General features: G+C 36.2%; 1 protein-coding gene across 1 annotated transcript in view; it reads right to left on the reverse strand.

Annotated features, from left to right (window-relative positions):
- Nucleotides 1–20,524, reverse strand: part of EYS (EGF-like photoreceptor maintenance factor) — a 507,483-nt gene that overhangs the window by 330,527 nt on the left and 156,432 nt on the right. Inside the window, 3 exon segments of the mRNA XM_088150272.1 lie at nucleotides 1,295–1,526; nucleotides 5,212–5,336; nucleotides 7,189–7,313. Coding sequence (XP_088006398.1) covers nucleotides 1,295–1,526; nucleotides 5,212–5,336; nucleotides 7,189–7,313 — 482 coding nt within the window.

Below are 20,524 nucleotides of genomic sequence, written 5' to 3' on the forward strand. Positions count from 1 at the left end.
CTAGAGGTTGCAAGAATGCCATGGCTGAGAAAGTCAGTATTTTGCAGACCTTTAGAGGATAAAAAGTAAGGGAAAAAGTTAGAGGAAAATAAAAAATGAAGAGTTTTGGCCCTAGGCTGGATCGGCAGCAAATTGCATTGCTACCTGAAAACCATTAATTCTCACCCAGGCATCCCATAGCAGACAAATACAACTCCGTAAATCACATTCTTAATAAAAGTGTAAGAAAGATTTTAGTGACCTCAAGAGCTGACTAAATGCAAGCCCTCACATTATTCACATTGCGAGAATGTAGCCAGAACAAATAGCATTGCTTGGAAGAAATGTATTAAATTTGCTAAATCAAATTGTTCTTGAGAATCGATATAAAAAGAATAAATTACATATCTTTGCCATTGAGAACTTGAAAGGGTAACATGATGAGCTGGAAAAATTACCAAGATAATGATATTTACTAATTGGGTCACATTCAATTTGCTTATCTATATCAAGAAGAAATATGACTTAGCTTTAAAAATTGACAAAAATCCCCTGAAAGATTAGTTGAACAAGACAACAATGCACAAATGTTTTTGGAGTATCTGTAGTTAAATAAATGAGCTCAGACATGTGACACTCAATATTAGCCTCTACAGTTATGGTTCTATTCCATTTTTAATGGTTTCTGTGCTATCTGAGCCTTTTTCATTCTGAATCTGAGAAACAAAGTAACGGAAAAAACTTGAGTTTGGTACCAACATTCTTATATATAAAACTATCAAGAGGATGGGGAAAGATACTCACAAAGAAAAATATGAGCCAGAAAAAGAAAGGCAGGGTTCACAGATGTTCTCATGAGGTAAGTACAAATATCTGTCCTCAGTCACAAGTTGCTTATGCTAACAGTTGAGGCAGGGACATATTGTGAGGCATATAAATCTATACATATCAGCCCAGTTCGAATTAGTACAGGTAGTCCTTGTTTAGTGATGACATTGGGACTGGCAACTTGGTTGTTAAGCGAAGCAGTTGCTAAGTGAAACCGTGCCATGCAAATTGCATTGCTACCTGAAAATACTCACCCAGGCATCCCATAGCAGACAAATACAACTCCATAAATCACATTCTTAATAGAAGTGTAAGAAAGTGTAAGAAGTAAGATCACTGTGCTTGTGTTCTTACTTCAGCTTTCCTTTGCTGTATAGACCTGCGAAGGTCATAAATGTGAGGATTGGTCATAAAGTTTCTTTTCATCATCGTTGTAACAGTGGACAGTCGCTAAACAAGGACCGGCTGTATTCTTTTCCCCACTTACCTGTGACCATTTGAGAACCAGAATTATCCACAGTCAGGTGGCTTGGCTGGGCTTGTGAGAGGCCTCTCTGCAATGGTTCAGTTGGAGATATTCCTTCCATACTGGAAGTATTTTGGTCTCTGTTGGGGAACTCAGGTAAGCAGGAGATACTGTTTATTCCATCCACACAGAGAAACCCAGCAGGGCAGGTCTTCATTAAGCAATCATTGTAATTAATCTCACAGTGTTCACCCTGGAAGAGAAGTTTTAAAATGTCATTTTGAAGGCCATTTGCATTTACAGTCACAATAAACAATTTGATTATGGCTTTCTTTTTGTTTTCCAAATGTTGTATATTTAAATTGGACAGACTGCTTTTTCCAAAATTAATGTAATCCCACTGAGCGCTTTTGCCTTTACTGATTTCATGGCATAGATCTAGACTTTCACGCTGTAATATAATCATGGCATTTTGACTTCCAATCAATTCATAGGATGTCAGATTTCATTCCCAGAGCCTCACAGTAGGTGACATCCCTGGAATAGCTTGTCCCCAAGTCATCTGCTTTTCAGTGTCACAATATGCTCCTTGGAGATTAATCTCAAGTGATAGAGAAGTACGTAAACCAAGACTTTGTTCTGATACTATAATTACTTTATGTTATACTGGCTTCAAAAACACAGTTCTTTCCACATTTTAACTTGATACTGTATATGCTATCTGTTACTGCCTCATCTTTCCAAAGCAGTAGATATTGTAGACTACTCTTGGGAAAGCAAAAATTGTGGAATATTGCTAAGTAGACATATTACATTATTTGACTCTGACATTATATAAAACTCTTCAGTTTTATTCATAGTATGCCATTTTTTAAAATCTTCATTATAGTGCTGCTACTAACAACAACAACAATGTGGTAATGTGCTGGTGATCAATTAGAATATAATTTGAAGATTGGTAAATATTCTCTGGCTATAAAAACATAATTCCTTTAAGTGATCTCAATCGTAATTAATATATATGTCTCAGTTTCTTTTGTTCATCCTGTTTTCATTGGCATTCTATTATTGAAGGAAAAATATTCCCAAAGGTGTTATCGGTTATACTTTTAATTCTAAGAAATATCATAGATTAAGATTCTTTAGCACATATGACCATAGGTGGCGCCGGAGGAGGGAAAAGAGAGATAAGTAGTCTCGTAAGTACTGCTTTGACCTCATCACATTTATGGATGTGCAATAAAAAAGTAAGATGAATATCTTATTTCAGAGTAAATATATTCAGAATAGGAGGATTCATGAAAAAGTTTCCCATGTTTCTTTCAGAAATGTAATGTGGGAGAAGCCCCATATTATTTATTTTGTCTTTTCCTTGCCTTCCTACTCTCTGATCTCCAGAAATTCTGCAGAAAGCTACTTAGTTACAGAACTTAACAGCTTCTTTTTATTTATACAGTTTATACAGTTTATTTCCATTATTAAACTCACTTGACCTTGTAGCACATTATTAGTATCATTGCTGTTACTGCTGGCTTAACAATATAAAGTGTGTCTGCACTTATGAGTACACACATGTACAGTACAAGTACTTTGCCTCTCACAAATCAGCTTCCCCACATCAGCTTATGTCACTATTAAAAGTATCCCAAGACCTTTTGCATGATTGTTGCAGCATTCTAGCATGACAAATTCTACCAGAAAACTTTAATCAGAAGCATAATACCATAAAGTAACTCCAGTAGGCCCATCCCTTTGCTTTTATTTCTCAAAACTATCTCATTCTATAACAAGCCCAAGTTTTGAAAACATAGATATGAACCAATGTAGGCTTTGAGCTCTTGGAGATTTCAGACTGATATATTACATAATTAAACAATTGGGCACAGTTACTATAAACTGCATACATAAATCACTTTGAGCTTTAGAGCTTTTTCAAGCAGCATTTTAAAAAAACCAAATCAGTTCATTTGCCCTAGAACAGGAAATGCTAGATTCATCTGAATAATACTAGTATATCTTGAAGATTTAATGTCAAGCCAAACAAATAAATAATGTATATATGTGTAATGGAACAGTGAGCATTATTTGCCAGGTATTCCAATCCAGCACAAGTTCTTTGCACAAGCAAAAACTTGTGCAAAGTTGCACAATCTCAAGAAGAGATAAACAAGAAAATTAAAAAGTCCTTTAAAGCAGACTTGCTCTATAGGGTCCATGAGAACATACCTATCTGGGCGCTGGGGTTTCCAACTCTTCAAATAAAAAGGTTAGAAGTCTTATATGGAACACTGGGACAGAGCTTGTAGTAAAGAGCTGAACATAGCTATGGCAGTAGAGACTGTTCAATGGCATAAGTTGTGCAGGAGGCACACAAATAATGGGTCACATCATATATGTGACTTGAACAGGGCCAGGATTTTCTAAGGCATAATATTTGGGGGGGGGGGCAGGGGGAGAGGAAGTTTGTACCTTTGTTTTTAATTAAGTTTTATGGATTGTTGTGAGCTGCCTGGAGTCATTGTATGAGATAGACGGTCATATAAGTCCTATAAATAAATAAATATGTTGAGACTTTTCTTTTTGTTTTTAATTATACAAGTTCCCATATCAAAATAGGAACATAAATATTTAGAGGTGAAGTTAGAGGGAACTCCAGCCCCATTAAAAGGATTCAGGAGCTGTAGTCTGTCTGCTGCTGCGATAATAAATCTATGTGTGAAAGCAGGAGGTAGAGTTCAACAATGTTGGGTTGTTTTGGCTTGCCAAAGGTTTATATTTACATAATAGTATTAAAAAACCTGACAGGACAAAAACATAGACAGTAAGGATCATGTTACATTTGATATTTAGAATTGTGCAAAAGCTTTGAAGAGGTGTGGTACTTCGCTTTGACAAGTTCAAACAGTGTGCTCCCATCTTGTAGTTGCCCTGTTTCACTTCTTCTCAATACTTCTTCTTTAAGTATTATCAGCCACTGCAACTGCCAGTTGAGACTCTGAGACAGTGTGTCTAGTCAATGACAGTCATGTCGCCTCTTCACCTTGCAGAGGGGCACTGCACCACTTCTGTGGTGTAAAGCACCTGGTCAAGGCACAGCCAAGCCATGTGACACAGCTCTATTACAGACCACTGCCCTTTGAGAAGTTCTCTTGGACTGGCCACCAGTTTATTAATAATGATAATAGTAGTAGTAGTAATGATGATGATGATGATGATGATGATGATGATGATGATGATGATGATGATTAGGTGAAAGATAGTAAAGTATTTCCAAGTTAGTGATTTAGCAATTATTCAGGGTCTAGTCCTAAATTCTATAGAAAGAAACACATATGCATGGGATTTGGGTAACACAGTAAATATATTACTTTTGGTTTACAAAGAACTAGACCCATAAATATTTGCACACAGGTTGCCTCCTAAGACTCCTTCTGCCCTGTAGTTGAAAATATCAGTTTAAGTGTACCATCTTCACCTTCTGCCATTGTTATGGTGTTGTACAGCCCATTTGCACAGTAGCCTGGTGGCTACTATTTGCTTTAATAATGTAAGTTGAGGCTTCCCAATCAAAGACAATGGGAAGCTCAATTTAAATAGAGCACATATACCTGGACACTCATTAATTATACAAATGATTCTATCAAGACAATCAGGAGTAAGCCTCAAAGGCTTTTTCTTATTTGTTGATTTTATCTGTAATGGTTGATCTCAAGTTTATTTATTGACCACATGTTATATGCTGCTCAATTCAAACAAGGCTATAAATGGCTTGTGTTCTGTTTTAAAGTACTGTATTTAGATTACACTTAAATGTGCTTAAAATACTATCAATTTAAAAATGTAAAAACAAATAAATGAGAAACACAATGGGAGACAGACTCTGATAAGATTTAAACTCAACAGCACATAATTCATATTAAGGGAAATTCAGTTCATACCACAAATCCAGATGTGCAATAACAGGTATAACCCAGGCCTGGTTCTCTCTGGATGCATATTCCATGTACACAAGGGTTAGATCCACATTCATTGATATCCTCTTCACAACTGAACCCTTCCCAACCTGTTGGAAGGAAAAAAATACATTACATACATACATACATACATGCATGCATGCATGCATGCATGCATATTTTTGGTCTAATATTGGAGTAGTGGTTAAGGCACCAGGCTAGAAACTGGGAGACCATGAATTCTAGACCCACCTTAGGCATGAAGCCTGCTGAGTGATTCTGGACCAGTTACTGTCTCTCAGCCCTAGGAAGATGTTAATGGCAAGCCACTTCCAAAAACCCTGCCAAGAAAATTTCAGGCACTAGGCAGGCAGTCATCAGGGGTCAACACTGACTCAAAGACACCCCAAAAAGTACTGCCTTTATTTCCCATAAAACTAGGAAAATGGAAGTGTAATCCAAACTATTTATAGGGCATCCTTTTCTGACCTGGATATCACAAATGACTAAAGAAAAGAAATAAGGGCTAGGTTATATGGGTTGTATACTTGCACAAAGCTTTGCTACCATTATTCTTTTAAAAAGAAAAGCAGCTATGATAGAACACAGTCTTGAGTGAATGATGGGTGGATGGAGAAAGCAGATGCTACTTGCTGCTGGCCTTGTTATACAGCTCGAATAAAGACAGAAATTGTGTCTCATTGGTGCAGTAGCAAGCCTGCAATGACAAATTATTAATCCATGGTGTAATTATAAAGTACTTGTGTTACTGAGAATGGGCCTTTAGGCTCTATTTTAAGTAGAAACATATCAAGGATTTAGGTTCTTTGCCCTCATGCCCCATTAGCTGAAGCTAAGCATGAATAACCTTTTGAAATTCTCCACTGACTTTATGAGCAGAGAATTTGGGTAGGAGATTTCTGTTTCTCCACAATAAGGGCAAATCTTCCCATTTTTCAAGGGAATCTGGTGAACTTTTCTCCTCTGAAATAATTTCCAAAGTATATTGCCTTTCATCAAAGTGAATTAAAACTGATTTATTTCCCTAAAAACAAAAAAGGGAAAAAAAACCTTAAGGCACCCCTTTTGCTCCTTAGAAACCTCCTCTACTATCCCCCCCAAATGAAACATACGGGGAAGGGGAAGGGGAAGGGGAAGGGGAGGGGAGGGGAGGGGAGGGGCAGGAAAGGAAAGGAAAGGAAAGGAAAGGAAAGAAAGGAAAGGAAAGGAAAGGAAAGGAAAGGAAAGGAAAGGAAAGGAAAGGAAAGGAAAGGAAAGGAAAGGAAAGGAAAGGAAAGGAAAGGAAAGGAAAGGAAAGGAAAGGAAAAACAACAGCAACAACAGGAATTTATACCACCACTGATTGTATGGTGTGGAAACAATAATGGAAGCCATGTGTATTTTCCAGGAGTGGTGCATACTTTAAACCGTGATTGATAAATCACTATGGCAGGCCCTACATATCACACTACTTCAAATAAACCTCCTGGCTTAGTGTTATATGTGAACCAACAATTTCTTTTTCCTTGCTTTATTCCAAGAGCTGTCCTCATTCCAAATGCAAATTGTTCCACAAATTTACAGTAACATTCAATCAAACTGTCCAACACATGGCAGAATTAACCACTGTAGAATGCTAATTAAAACAACTAATTCTCTCTTTGGACTCAAGACAACATTTTAAGTGCATTTGGTTGCTTCCACTGGAAAATGTTTTTCTGCTCTGATACTTTTTGATCAAGAGGTTAGATCAATTTGCACCTCAGAAACAACAAAAAGGGATTTCCTGATATATTACATTCTATTTAGAGAAAACAATCATTCCACTGCTTAGTTCCAGTAAGTATCACCTTGGTGCAGAAAAAAAAAAAAAAGGAAAGTTCTCGGCAGTCTGAATTCTTGAACAGTAAAAAAAAAAAAAAAAAAAAAAACTTAATTCAAAGTATTTTCCTCAATTGTTACCTTTCTGACATCTGCAGAAGTATCCATTAATAAGATCTTCACAAACTGAGTCATGTAAGCAAGGAGAAGAGCTGCACTCATTCAGGTCTATTTCACAAAATTGGCCAGAAAATCCACCGAGGCACCTAAATATAACATTAATCCATTATAATTTAGCATGATATACTATTGCATAAATATGTTGGAATAAATATGATTTTTATGGATATATTCTATCTTGGTTCAATTTAATTCCTGTTAAATAACCATCTGGATATTAATTTCCACTGAATGGGATAAAAACTGGGTATCTATGGCAGATAGACTTTTTTCTGGAGCCTGGCAAAGGGCATGTAAACCTAGTAATGTTGCTTGACTTCAGCATTTTTTAAAACATTGCCATTGATAAGCCCTTCTGGAATTTTGTTAGTGTGTTGCAAATTTAGGACTCCCATTTGTAAGGGCATTCCCAAACCACTTTGACTGGAAATTTAAAGGGCAATGTCTGGTGTCAAGGAAAAGAGATAGCAACCCTATTTCCAGTTATGTTACTTAGGGATAATGTTAGATAAAGCAGTAATCACACAAGGTTGATTGCTTTGCTACTTTGCTCAGCAATAGTAAAAACAAAGAAATGAGAATGTGTTTAATGGACATCACCATGTACAGCAGCAGAATGATACCAGTTCAAGAAGGATAGCTGATTAAGGCACACCAAAGAATCAAAATTTCTGGAGTTCAAGCAAAAAATAGCAAGCTTAATAGCAAGCTCTACCACACTACAGCCAATATCATCCCAAATCTAATATTACCATGTCTTTTCCCTGCTTTCTTGTTGCCAGCCCTAACTTCCAAATCTAACCAACATGGGCACACAATCTCTTGCCAGTGGAGCTTACTCAGTCTGGAGAAACAGTGACCTTATTCAAACCCTCTGGCAAATAAGAAGGGCCCACAGCAATCAAGGTGGGCAAACTCGGGAAGCAAGAACAACTTGGATTTCTGGAAACATCTTTATTGTTAGTAGGGCAATGTAACAGAATGTTGAAAGCCTGCTAAAGCAATTATCTAGATCAACTTACACCAGGCATAATTAAGGTGGACTTCTCTTTCTCACACTTCCCCCCTTCCCCAGGGCTGAGGTGTCTCTTTTGCAACAGTCCTCTTTCCTACTCCATGGGAACATGGAGTAGGGGCCTGATAGACATTTAATCACAACAGGTGGCTTGCTTTCCCTTCCTTTGAGGAGATATGACTTGGAAGGTGGGGGGCATGGCAGGTAAAGATGGAAGAACACTTCCAGACATTCTAGAAAAGTGAAAAAATCAGTATAGTGGTACCTCGAGTTATGAACGCCTCTGCTTACGAATTTTTCGTGTTACAACCAGCTCCGGCCCCAAAAATTTACCTCGTGTTGCGAACCACCTCGAGTTACGAACCGGATCCGTGGCCATTTTCCCTCCCGTGACACGTGGTCCGCGGCCATTTTCCGCCCCTGACCTGTGGTCCGCGGCCATTTTTCTGCCCCTGACACGTGGTCTGTGGCCATTTTTCCGCCCCTGACACGTGGTCCGCGGCCATTTTCCGCCCGACACTTGGTCCGTGGCCATTTTCCGCCCCTGACATGTGGTCCGCAGCCATTTTTCCGCCCCTGACACGTGGTCCGTGGCCATTTTTCTGCCCCTGACTCCCCCTCCAAGCAATAGCCGCCTCCCTGTCCTCCACGCCAGAACAGATTAACGGTAATTACATTGAACCTTATGGGAAAATTTGCCTCGTGTTGCGACCAATTCGAGTTGCAACCAGAGTCACGGAACGGATTAAATTCGTAACTCGAGGTACCACTATACCGTCATTCTCTTCAGTGGCCATGAGCTATACTTCTTTTTTTTCCTTGCAAATTAATGCATGCTGCTGCTGAGTCTGAGAATGTCTCCAGCAGCCAGTTTGAGGTTTTCTCTGTATGCAGTAGACTTCAATGACACTGATGCCAACAGTGTTTACTTATCTACTTATTTTTAAAGTTCTTTAGTTAATATATGTTTATAATATATTTCCATCTCTATTGACCAGAAAAGTCTGAAAGCTATGGACTTGGAATGCCCTTTGTAATTATTTACTCAACAAATCAGGCTGAAATGAAAGCAACTGAATCATTTTCTCAGCTGTAAGTGTTCACAAACCCAGAGGTCGTCAAGAGAAGTTAAGTGTCTCCTGGTTGAATAACTCCCTGCAGTCTTATATTGGGCCTACAACTCTCCAAATGTCAAACTCCCTTTCCTCCCCCTTCAATTCCAATCCATATCCTGCTGTAACCTATTGTTCTTTGTCTCTATTTCTCACCTGTACCCTTTTCTCATCTCTTTTCATCTATCTGCTGACATTTCACAGTTTATGAATAATTTGTATAACTGCCAGGTTGAAGGCTGGCATCTTCCAGCAGAGCAGTGAGCTGGTTTTATTCAAAAGATAGATCATTAACAGCAATATAGTTTAACGAGACAGCACTCATGCAGTCACCTTTAACTCTATTGAGTTCTTTTTGCTTAGAAGAATGGATGAGATGAATGGATTGATACATATTACCAATCTGATTAGTATTCATAATTATCTGAATATATGTTGAACTTTAAAAAAAAGAGTTAGAAGACAAGAATAATAAATAAAAATGAACAAAGTTGCCCCAATGCCCCATTAAATAAAACAGCCTAACACAAAATTCTTTGGACATTTGTCCTGATTTCCTCCCCCTCCCTCATTCAAATCTGCATTTTCTGGGCAGAATAAATCTCCTTAACTACTTCACTCTAACAGGCTAGTTCTGTCGCTGCAAATTTATATTGGGGTGGCTATACATTATTAACAAGCTATGAAAAGTCACTGGCTAAATGTCATGGCAGCTGAGATATAGCACCACCTTGGGATTCATACTGCAAACAGTTTAGTTTTAATTTCTTGGACCACAAGGTGCCTTGACATTTGAGGGACAACTTTTTCCTTTCTAACTTCAACTGGAATCAGACTTCTATTATCTTGCCTATAATTTTCGAACCTGATGGAATGATAATTGATGGAATGTTTTACCTTTTAAATTTAAAAAAAAATGGGAAAAACCAATCTATCCTGCACCTTAATGTTCATTTAATTAGTGTTCAGATGCAGGATTGAGGAATAAAAATAATAATTAAAAAAAGGTCAGCTAATAATTCTAGCATCTTCAGAACTATTTTGGGTCATGTTTAGTTCAGTACTTGACCCTTTTCAAATGACTGCTACTGGCTGAACTGTAGTAAAAGGAGAGAACAGATGTTATGCTAAATTTCTTTTTTAGGAGAGAGAAAAAAAAACAGATATACTTCATATTTTAGATCCATGCTGTAATCTGTTCTACAAATCCTTTTATTAAATACTTCAAATATCAATCTACAATGCTAAATTAATGTACAATTATAATAATCTACTGGTAAAAGCTATTTTTGTAGTACAGAAGCAAGGCATAGTTGGTACAAATCAACACGCCATTCTGGCTGTTCAAAAAGATAATATTAGTCATAGGCAAAATAAAAGAAACAAGTGCTTTTTGTTAGTAAAATGAAAAAAGGATATTATTCTAGAATAAAAAAGCCTGGTGGATGTTTTAAATTCCCATTCTAACATGCTTCTGACAAGCTAAAAGTGTTTTTTGTGTTCTCAGAAGTAACATAGAAATGTTTTAAGTTCAAAAATCTCTTTCAATCCTTTTGATTCCTAACTTCTTCTGCTTAATTTTGCTTCTATTTTTTTTAAATTCTCTTAAACTATTTGCTGTCTTCACTTGATAGACCAATTGCCAACTACCATTTAATATATAAATCAAATGTGAGCTATGGTTTAAAGGAGAGATCCTTTTATTAGAGTGTACAAAACTTTCAATGTTGCAAGAAATCTAAAGGTCTCTCTTGTCACCTGGCAAGAAATTAAGTTCTTTCACTTACTCCCAATCCTTGCCTCTGTTACACTTATACTTATTGTAAGATTATTTTATTCATTCATGCTTTATATGCAGCTTACATCTGTTCTTATTGTAATTCTAGAGGATGTTCAAGCAGAAAGAGAAAGGAAAATTCTTCTGAATAATGCTCGAGTCATGATGTAAAGGATACTGGATTTCATTTATAACATTTATACTCCCATTTGTTTTCAGCAGAAGAGCCATGTTCAGGGCAGAAATGTGCTCAAAATATTTATTCTAATGCCATTCTTAAAATGATAATCTTCTCAGTAAAATTGTCCTTTAGACTAAAAAGAAGCTGATGAAACATAATTCTTGAAGAACAGCTGTGGATCATGGCCAAGACCTTGACCCATTATGTAAGGTTGACATTTTACAAAATGTCAACCTTTGTCTGCTGCCAGCTATTATCTTTCCAGCTAAATGAACCAAGTGGAAGGATTCTCAATGCTCACTAAATGTACTCCTTTTTAATAATATTTCTTTCAATTTTTATTTAAAACTTTTATATTAATCCACCAGATTGACTTCAATATGCAACTCAAGCAGAATTCTCAGAACTCAAAATGGTATGCACATGGAGCAGAATCATGTGGAAATTATGGCACTAGAAGTAATGTAGTAAGAAATCTGCCAAGTGTACTTAGTGCGAGGGGTTGGGAGGTTGGGAGTGGGCAGGGCGGGGTGGGGTGTTTTTCTGAAGCCACTGCTTCATCTTCTCTGGTATTTCTTTCTTCCCAATATGAAAAAGCCCCACAAGAGAATTTGCCTCATGAAGTCACTCTTTTATTGGGATTTCACTGAAATGTGAGAACCCAGGCAGTTTGCAGCCTGCCAATAAGATGAAAAAAATCATGAAAAAAAAAATCATCCTTCACAACCTTCGGCCGTTTTGTAACTAATTTAAGGACAAGAATCCCATACCTCACCCACAAGAATTTTACTGAAAAATTAATTATCCTTTAAAAAGTATTCTAATAAATTATTACTTTTCCATCAGATTGAAAGAGGATGGTAAAAAAAAAAAAATGCAGAATAAGTTTTCAACACAGTCTCAGTTATAATGGATTGCATCTGTTTATATATATCACTCATGGAATCTTCTTAGCCCAATGGACTCTGAGTTTCAGAATTTACAATGATTTTCAGTTTAATCTCTTTGAGTCAATTTTGCAAAACAGATAATCTCTGAAATTGTGGCAAGTGAATTGTTCAATGTATGCAACCTTATCATAATTCTCAGGGTTATTCTAACTCTCAGGTGAAGTAACCTTACCAGTTGTTTGAGAAAGCAATTGGTTCATTAATTTAGTCACACCAAAGTCCTTCCGGATTAAATGAGGCTTAATTTTATTGCCATGACTAATTTTCCTGTATGGAATCAGTGGGCCTAAAGCAGGAATAACTTAATCCAATTCCAATCCACCACTTTTAACTATGTCAGTGAATCACAGAACCTTTTAATACCGTAAGAATAATAAGCTCTCAAATATCATTTTTAGAGAAATAAAAAATTTGCTTTTGTCTGAAACAGTGACCCTATCTTCCCATGGATAGCACAGCTTGGTTTCTTATATAAGGCTTTCATAATGAGTACAAATTTCCCACAAAACTTACATGATCTACAATTTTTTTTCCTCCTCTTTTTCCTCACAGGGTGAAATAGTACTCCCTTTACAAAGTGCAGGGGAAAGATTTATGTTGAAGGTTGGTACTGAAGGCTCTCTTTTGTATTTGATTTTTCCCCCCATTTCTGCAAGGCATGAAACTGAAATCCCATGATTACATTTCAAAGAATTGGCTTTTTATTGGTGTTGAACATCCACAATTCCCAGTTGTTCCTGGTGGAACTATAGATCATGTATAAGATTCTGTCAAATCTGAAACATGAATCTATGCCCAATTTCCAATATTTTATTATCTTTCTGCACTATACTGTGCATGCACACATACACATATAACTCACACACACACACACACACACACAAACGTCCTGCCAGTATGAACAATAAGGTGTTTCACACGTTAAGAGAAGGGAGGGGCAAGGAGGAGTTAACCTGAATTCTCATAAAGCCAAAATAAGTGAAGAATATTCCTGTAAGTTTCATAGGCAGGTATCTAACATATGATCAAACTAGAAGCAGATCTTCTGAATATGTCATATATCTCCCACTTGATCCTTTCAACATATTCTTTACCTGAAAGAAGGTGTATTTAATAGCATTTTAGACACTGTGGACTTTGCACATATGTACTAATGATGGCTGGAAGTAAAGTCTTAAGAAATCTCTCACTAAAGGTGAAGGAAGAGAGTGCAAAAGTGTATCTGATGCTCAATATATATTCAATATAATCTAATATTTAGATTATGTCAATAGGCAATGCCAATTCAGAGCAAATAGGTATAAAAGAAACTGAAGTAGCAGCAGATATTATCCTTCTAGATACAACAATTCACAGGAATTTTGTCTATAGGCATAATATAAAAAATATGTCTTCTACTTGTGAGAAAGACTATGACAGATCTATAAAAAATAATAAAGTTAAAGATACCATACAGATAACAAAGGCACATATTGCCAAAGCCATGGGTTTCCCAGTTGTTACACGTGGCTATGAAAACTGGACCATCAGAAAGTCTGAATGAACAAAAATTTATCCTTTTGAATTGTGGTGCTACAGAAAATTGTTGAAAATACCTTGGACCTCAAAAAAGAACAAACAGTTAATAGTAGATGAAGTAAAACCAAATTGCTCACCAGAAACAATGAAGCTAATGCTTAGATATCTGAAGTGAATTAAGAGTTATAGAAGACTTTGATGTCTGGAAAAATGGAAGGCAATTGAAGAAAAGCCAAGTAGAATACAAGATGCCTAGATGCTATTACTGATGATACAAACATGACCTTAATAGAACTCAATGAAGCATTTATTGGCAGAAATTCCTGGCAAATGGTGTCCATCAGGTCATGAAATCTCAGAACGGACTGAGCAACTCAGAAGTAAATGAGCAACAACAAATGTGTTTGTCTGTATGTTTATGTATGTGCACTTCCCCACCACAATTAATGAGTGCTCCAAATTACTAGAAAACAGGCCTTTTCCTCCCCCCCCGCCCCCGCCCCTTAGTGTCCCTGGGAGAATATTCCTGTATAAATCCTTCAAAAGAGGTCTTTTGGAGCTATCATGTAAGACTGCTTGTTAAAGCAGCTGAATCTTTTTCCAGGCTTGCACAGCTGCTTCAGAAACTGCTCCCATCTACACTTTCATATGTATGTACAATTATTTCATATGCAAATAACTGTGCATGCTTATGAATTCTATATAACTGAAAGGAAATTCAAAAGCAGCCACAGGAGTCTGGAAGAAGATGTGGCAGCTTGAACGATTTGAAAAGCACCTCTTTCCTAGGGGTGTTGTGGTCCAAATTCAAAGGTGGGTATGATGTTCACCCCAGCAACAGGACTTTCTAAAAGTTTGGAGCATCAACTTACCTGTAAAATTTTACCCTCCAAAAAAGAACAAAAATGGGAAAGACAGACTTTGACCCACTTCATAAAACTCTGGGAAAGTGGGGCAAAAAAGTCATGAAAATGGCAATCAGCAATAGAGACAGGGAGATGGAAATTCCAGTCAATTGAAAATACTTTTTCCTTTTTAAAAAACAGATGGTAAACATGAATAACTCAAAAACCTTCACGTAAAGTTTATGAAAATTGGTACACTTTATTCTTTCGTAAAACTATTTTCTTGTAAATTTCATTCTATTCTATTCTATTCTATTCTATTCTATTCTATTCTATTCTATTGAAATTTTTTTTTAAAAAAAGTTATAGTTCTTTTATTTCCCATGTTAGTTTTTTTTTTTTTTTTAAGTCTTGCTCCAGGACCAAGGACTCATTCAATTCAGATTATCTCAGGAGTGATATAGAGAAAATCCTCATTTCTGGAGTTCCAATATGAGCCTTCAAAGTGGTCTGGATAATCTCTGTATACACCTCATAAAAATCCCTTTTGTGCTGGCCAGTTTAAAAACTCTTTGGGAAGAACTCCATCTTTTTCTCAGACTTGAAAAGAAAAAAAAAGTTTCTTAGCTAGGTATGTGGAAGAAAACTACTTGGTTTACAATGTGAATTTATATAATTTGTACTCCCTGAATCCCAAAATACAGCTATACTTCAATATTTTTTTTTATTTCCCCAATTTAACAGTGTTCATTGTCTAATCAAGAAAAAAGTGTGTATAAAATGCATATATTAGGAGAATGTGTCCATAGTTATGCATATATTGATGAAAATAACATGCAAGAACATGTTGCACAATGGAAAAAACTCTGTTAAGGGAAAAGCATACACAAATATGTGTGATTTTTCATGCAGACTCTTAAAAATTGCAAACTGAGTTGGAAACATAATGAAACAAATTAAAGATAGAAATGTAGAGAAATCACTGAAAACAAAAATGAAAGGTTGATCTGTCACATGTTCTCTCAGTATTTGAATGCAATGTAGAGACGCAAAGCACAGGTTTTAACCAATTAACCAAGCAATGCTTTTAAAGAAAGTTCACCCCTCCAAGCAATCACACTTTAATTTCTTAATCTATTTTTAAACTACTTTGTATCATTACTTTAACTGAATTCTATAACCATCAGCATTATATCAACTTTATTTTTCATTTCCCAATTGGTTTTTATGATTGACTGGTTTGTATTTTAATAATGGCTGTTTTTATATTTTTAATAATTATTGGTTTTATATATTTATTTTTTTATTTAATTGTTGTATGCTCCCCAGAGTCACTTCTTGTGAGCTGGGCATCCCTCTAAATTTGTTAAATAAATAAATAACATTTAGAAAAAAGAAAGTTTCCTATCCCCTTCTATTTAATTCCTTTAATATATTAGTTAGAGGACCTAGCAGATACCTATTAACTTCTCAACTAAGAAACAGACTTATGTAAACTCTAGAATTTCAAAAACATGTTCCCCTTGAAAATTATTCTATGTTCACCATATTAATTCAGAAAACAACATTGCTCAGTTTACATGCAAGAAAATGATAACAAAAAAGCTCTGTTCTCTTGCACTGGGTGATACATGTATGGTTCACTCCCGAATGAGAATGCAAGGATAATTGAACAGTGTTTATGTCATAATTTAATGTATAGAATTATGGATAACTGTTACAGTCACTACTTTTTTGATCATGAATCCATCTGTTCTATGATCAATTTTATATTTCTACTTCAAACTCTATAAATCAGCCCTGTCCAACTCGGACTTGATGGCATTCAGAGGGTTATGCTCCTTCCATTTGCTATGCATATGTTACAGACCATTCAGCGAATAAAAACAGAAGGCTTATTGAAAAGAATTTGTACTGTGGCATCAACATGATTCAGATTTATTTAGAATGGCACCTCTAGCTTCAAAGGAGTAGCTGTTACGTTGTGTTTTTGCTGCAAAGACAACAGAGAATTCTGTAGTAATTCTGTAATGTATGCATACTATCCAACCTTCCTTTAGAACATTTTAAGTATCATGGATTTTAGTAGTAGAAAGTAAAAGATACAGAATTTTAAAATGCTTATGCTTGGCAGACTTCTGTCCTAATTTACTTCAGCGTAAGCCTTCCTAAGCAAGATCTAACAAAATTGGACACACTGATGTCAGTGAAAGAACTCACGCTTCAGTAAATAGACATAGCTGGTTTATACTAGTCAGCAGCACGTCCATGGTGTCTGGGGAGTATCTGGGCTTCTAGTATGCTCACAGCTAGAAACTACTTATGCAGAAATATCTTGGCACAATTGGTGCTTTTATGTGAGAGAAATACATGCTACAGCTATCAAAATTTATACTAATGTGATTCTCCTCCCCTCTGCCCCACAATACACTTTTGCTTCTGCTTCCTTTCAAATTGCATGGGAGCAGAAAAGGCAAGAATATAATAGTCTGCTCTTTTCATCTATATGCAATACTATATTGGTTGTGTCTCTCTCAAAACATAGCAGAGGAAGCTGCCTCTGTTAGTCTGACTGTCCTAGAACACTCAATGGCATTCAAAGGTTCCAGGAGATGTCATAGCACATAATATCTCCCAGAAAACACTGAATCTTCTCACACAATTGTGAACAGTTTCAAAGTATTTTTATACTTTAGAGTACTTTAATCTCCTTTATACCTGTCATAAAACTCATTAATATGATCACCACAAGCTCACTAAATAAGTAAAAAAATGAACTGGATCGTAAGAGAAAGCCCATCAACATGTGTGTGATTTCTGCATATACAGACTATAGGATGTGAAGAATAGTGTCCTTGGTTCTTCTGATGTTGCTGAACCACACCTCATTATTCCCAGCCAGAATGGGAATCATTAGGGATGCTGCAAGTTACATTTTATCAACATCTGCTTAGCTATAGGTTTCCTGCCTCTGCATTATATATTGCAGAAGATACAATCCCTAACTATGATGATTGTATATTAACACACAGGCATCATATAATCCTTATGCAAGCATTCAATTAAACATGAAAGGACTCACATTTTGAAGTTCTATGGGAGAAGAATGCAAGCTCTATTCTCATATCCCAAGAGGCACAGTTTCCTCTAAAGACTGTTGTATGTTTAGCACTATAATTTGCAAGGAGTTACAAGCACATCCCCTAAGTCTGAAACCTCCTTAGAATGATACCTCAAGGCTATCCACTCTAATGAGTTATAGCCTGCACCAGACATTACTGTGGTGATATACAGCTTATCCACATTTACCCATATATCATTTTGGTGATAGCTGGATGATGTTATAAATTGTTAGTGTGGATAGATTCTATAGCCACTCAGCATTCTCCTTGAAACACTTCCTTATGTGGTTGGATGGTATCCACCCAGACTACTGGGTTTTCCTCTTCTGAGGAAAGTGGGAAGGTATTATGTTTCTAAGGCACATCATCCAAAGCAACTTTCTAAACTTGACTACCAAAGCTATTTCTCATCGTGTGCCTGTAAAGACAGTAGAAATCTTGAAAAAAATAATTTATCTTTTGATGGTGTGTGCCTGTTTGTTTGTTTGTTTGTTTGTGACATTTATAAAACCACCCAACTCTCTATATTATAATTCTGGGTGGTGTTCATCACTCAAAAGCAAAAAAGAAAAAAAAATCCAAATCAAACAAAAAATAATACAGAACCTAATTATTAAACCACAGTTGTACACAATCACATAACAAACACTCATTCTCCCAACAAGATGGGCTCCTGACTCATTCTCACTGATGGCATAGGAGAAGAGCCAGATCATAGTTCTATGATCTAAACGGGGCTCTCTGTTCTTCTATTATATCTCCCATTGCAGTATTTCTTTTTGCTTTTGCTTTTAAAGGAACTGAAATAACATCCCAATACAATCTAAATATATTTTCGTAGTTGAATATTATCCTGATTTATCTGATATAATTATTCCAGATAATTTAAAAGTGGCCAAATGACAATTAAGAGAATTCAGCAACATTGTATATATAACAAACTGTCCATATACATGTGTGTGTGTGTGTATGACATTATCTTATCTGACATAAGTGCAGAGGCAATCAGAGATAATAATTTGTAAGTCATTAATCTTGACATTTGCCATGAGGCCAACACTGTACATCTCATATCAGTGCCTTAAAGCACATTTGACAAACAATGCAAGTCATTAATCAATATTAGAAAACAAGTTCCAGCTGAATAAATACCAACATCTGCTTTTTTTACTGAAGAAACTCTTGCTTTGTCTTGTCATTTTTAGTGAACACAGAAACAAGTGGTGTAGACATTTTAAAAAATACTATAGAAATGTGCAAAAAAATTCAATTTATTTTCAGAGGTATCTGAGCCTCCATGAAACCTCAGCAGTAAGACTTTAGGTCTTAGATAGGCCTGGCCCTCCCTCACATGTGAGAACTTGTTATTTAGAGCTACATTGAACTAGTCACTGGTTAGGATGGACAGACACTAATATATGAGTTTGAACCCTACCATATTCAGTCATGGATGAGGAGTCTGAGAGAACACAGTTGAGTTGAAGTGGAGTTCAACCTAGGGACAGTTAACCTCTTTATTAGTAGTGATAGGTTCACAAAATGGATGAAATGGAATGCATCCTGATCCCTTTTTGTTTTCTAACTACAGAAGAGATTCCAGGGTTGTGGAGAAGCATTAACAGAAAGGATATGTAGTACATATGGATAGCTGATCACTTATGATTTCCTCAGACAGAGCACTGGCTTTGCAGTAAGATGTGCAGCAGAATAATAGGTAGAGGAAAATATGCAGTCTTCAGGGAAGGATTGTTCTAGGCGTTTTGCTTAAGATTTGCTTCAGCAGGGACTGTGCTTTCAGGAGAATTTTCTCTTTATTTTCTCCTTCACTTTTTAATTAAATTGATAGATGCTGATTTATATAGAATGACTTTTCAACTGTAACAGTTTTCATACAAGCATGATTAACCTGCTTCCCATTTTCTGCATTTACACAATATCCCAAAACTTACTTAAGCAAATGGTTTGGGTTCACACCACCCATTAAAACACATACATAAATACCCTAACAAACCTAACCAAAGTTAAGAATAATTCAGCTTAGAATACTGGGGAAAAGCAACCAGTAGAACTTTCAGTATTGTGCAAATATAGGGACTCTGCATACCTGGGAATATTATTCTAGATCTAGCAAATAGCTAGCTACCTAAAAGGCCAGTGCAGTTGTTTTGCAACAAATACAGAGCTATAGAATGCATACAACAGTGTATTAGTTCTGTGCAAAGTTCAGTGGCTCAAAAACAGAACATTTTGTGGTCCCTCCAGAAAGTTTTCATTTTTTTCCCTCCAGAAACATACTGAGCCAGCTTCTCTGACAACAATTTGTCATTTTCTGGAAGTAATTCTTCTAGAACAGGACATGTTTTATGGTATTTTGACATGGTCCCCTGAGGACTAGAATATGTCTGGAAGCTTCTAAATCACTTCCTGTTCCAATAAAATTATTCGAGTAAACGGGGAGGTATTCATAGACGTAACAGTGAATTCGGGGGGGGGGGGGCACACCATATTCTGGAGGAGATCAGAACATTATATTACTGGACCATGGAATTCTGCACATTCCTGGGGTGACATGAAGGGCCTTGTATATCCAAAGCATATTTTATTTTATTTTATTTTATTTATTTTATTTTTTAATTCAGAGATAAAATCAAACTCTTCTTTTTTAAGATATTATTTGGTTTCCAAAATCCTAAACAAAAATATAAGCAAAAGATTGCATTAAATTATATTCAATTCCTTATATTCTGCTGAGGCCAAGGAATTCATAAAACTACATG

The sequence above is a fragment of the Python bivittatus genome, unplaced genomic scaffold, assembly GCF_059951505.1.
Source record: "Python bivittatus isolate LINGU-HERP-01145 unplaced genomic scaffold, Pbiv_v1 ctg000020_np1212, whole genome shotgun sequence".
NCBI lineage: Eukaryota > Metazoa > Chordata > Lepidosauria > Squamata > Pythonidae > Python > Python bivittatus.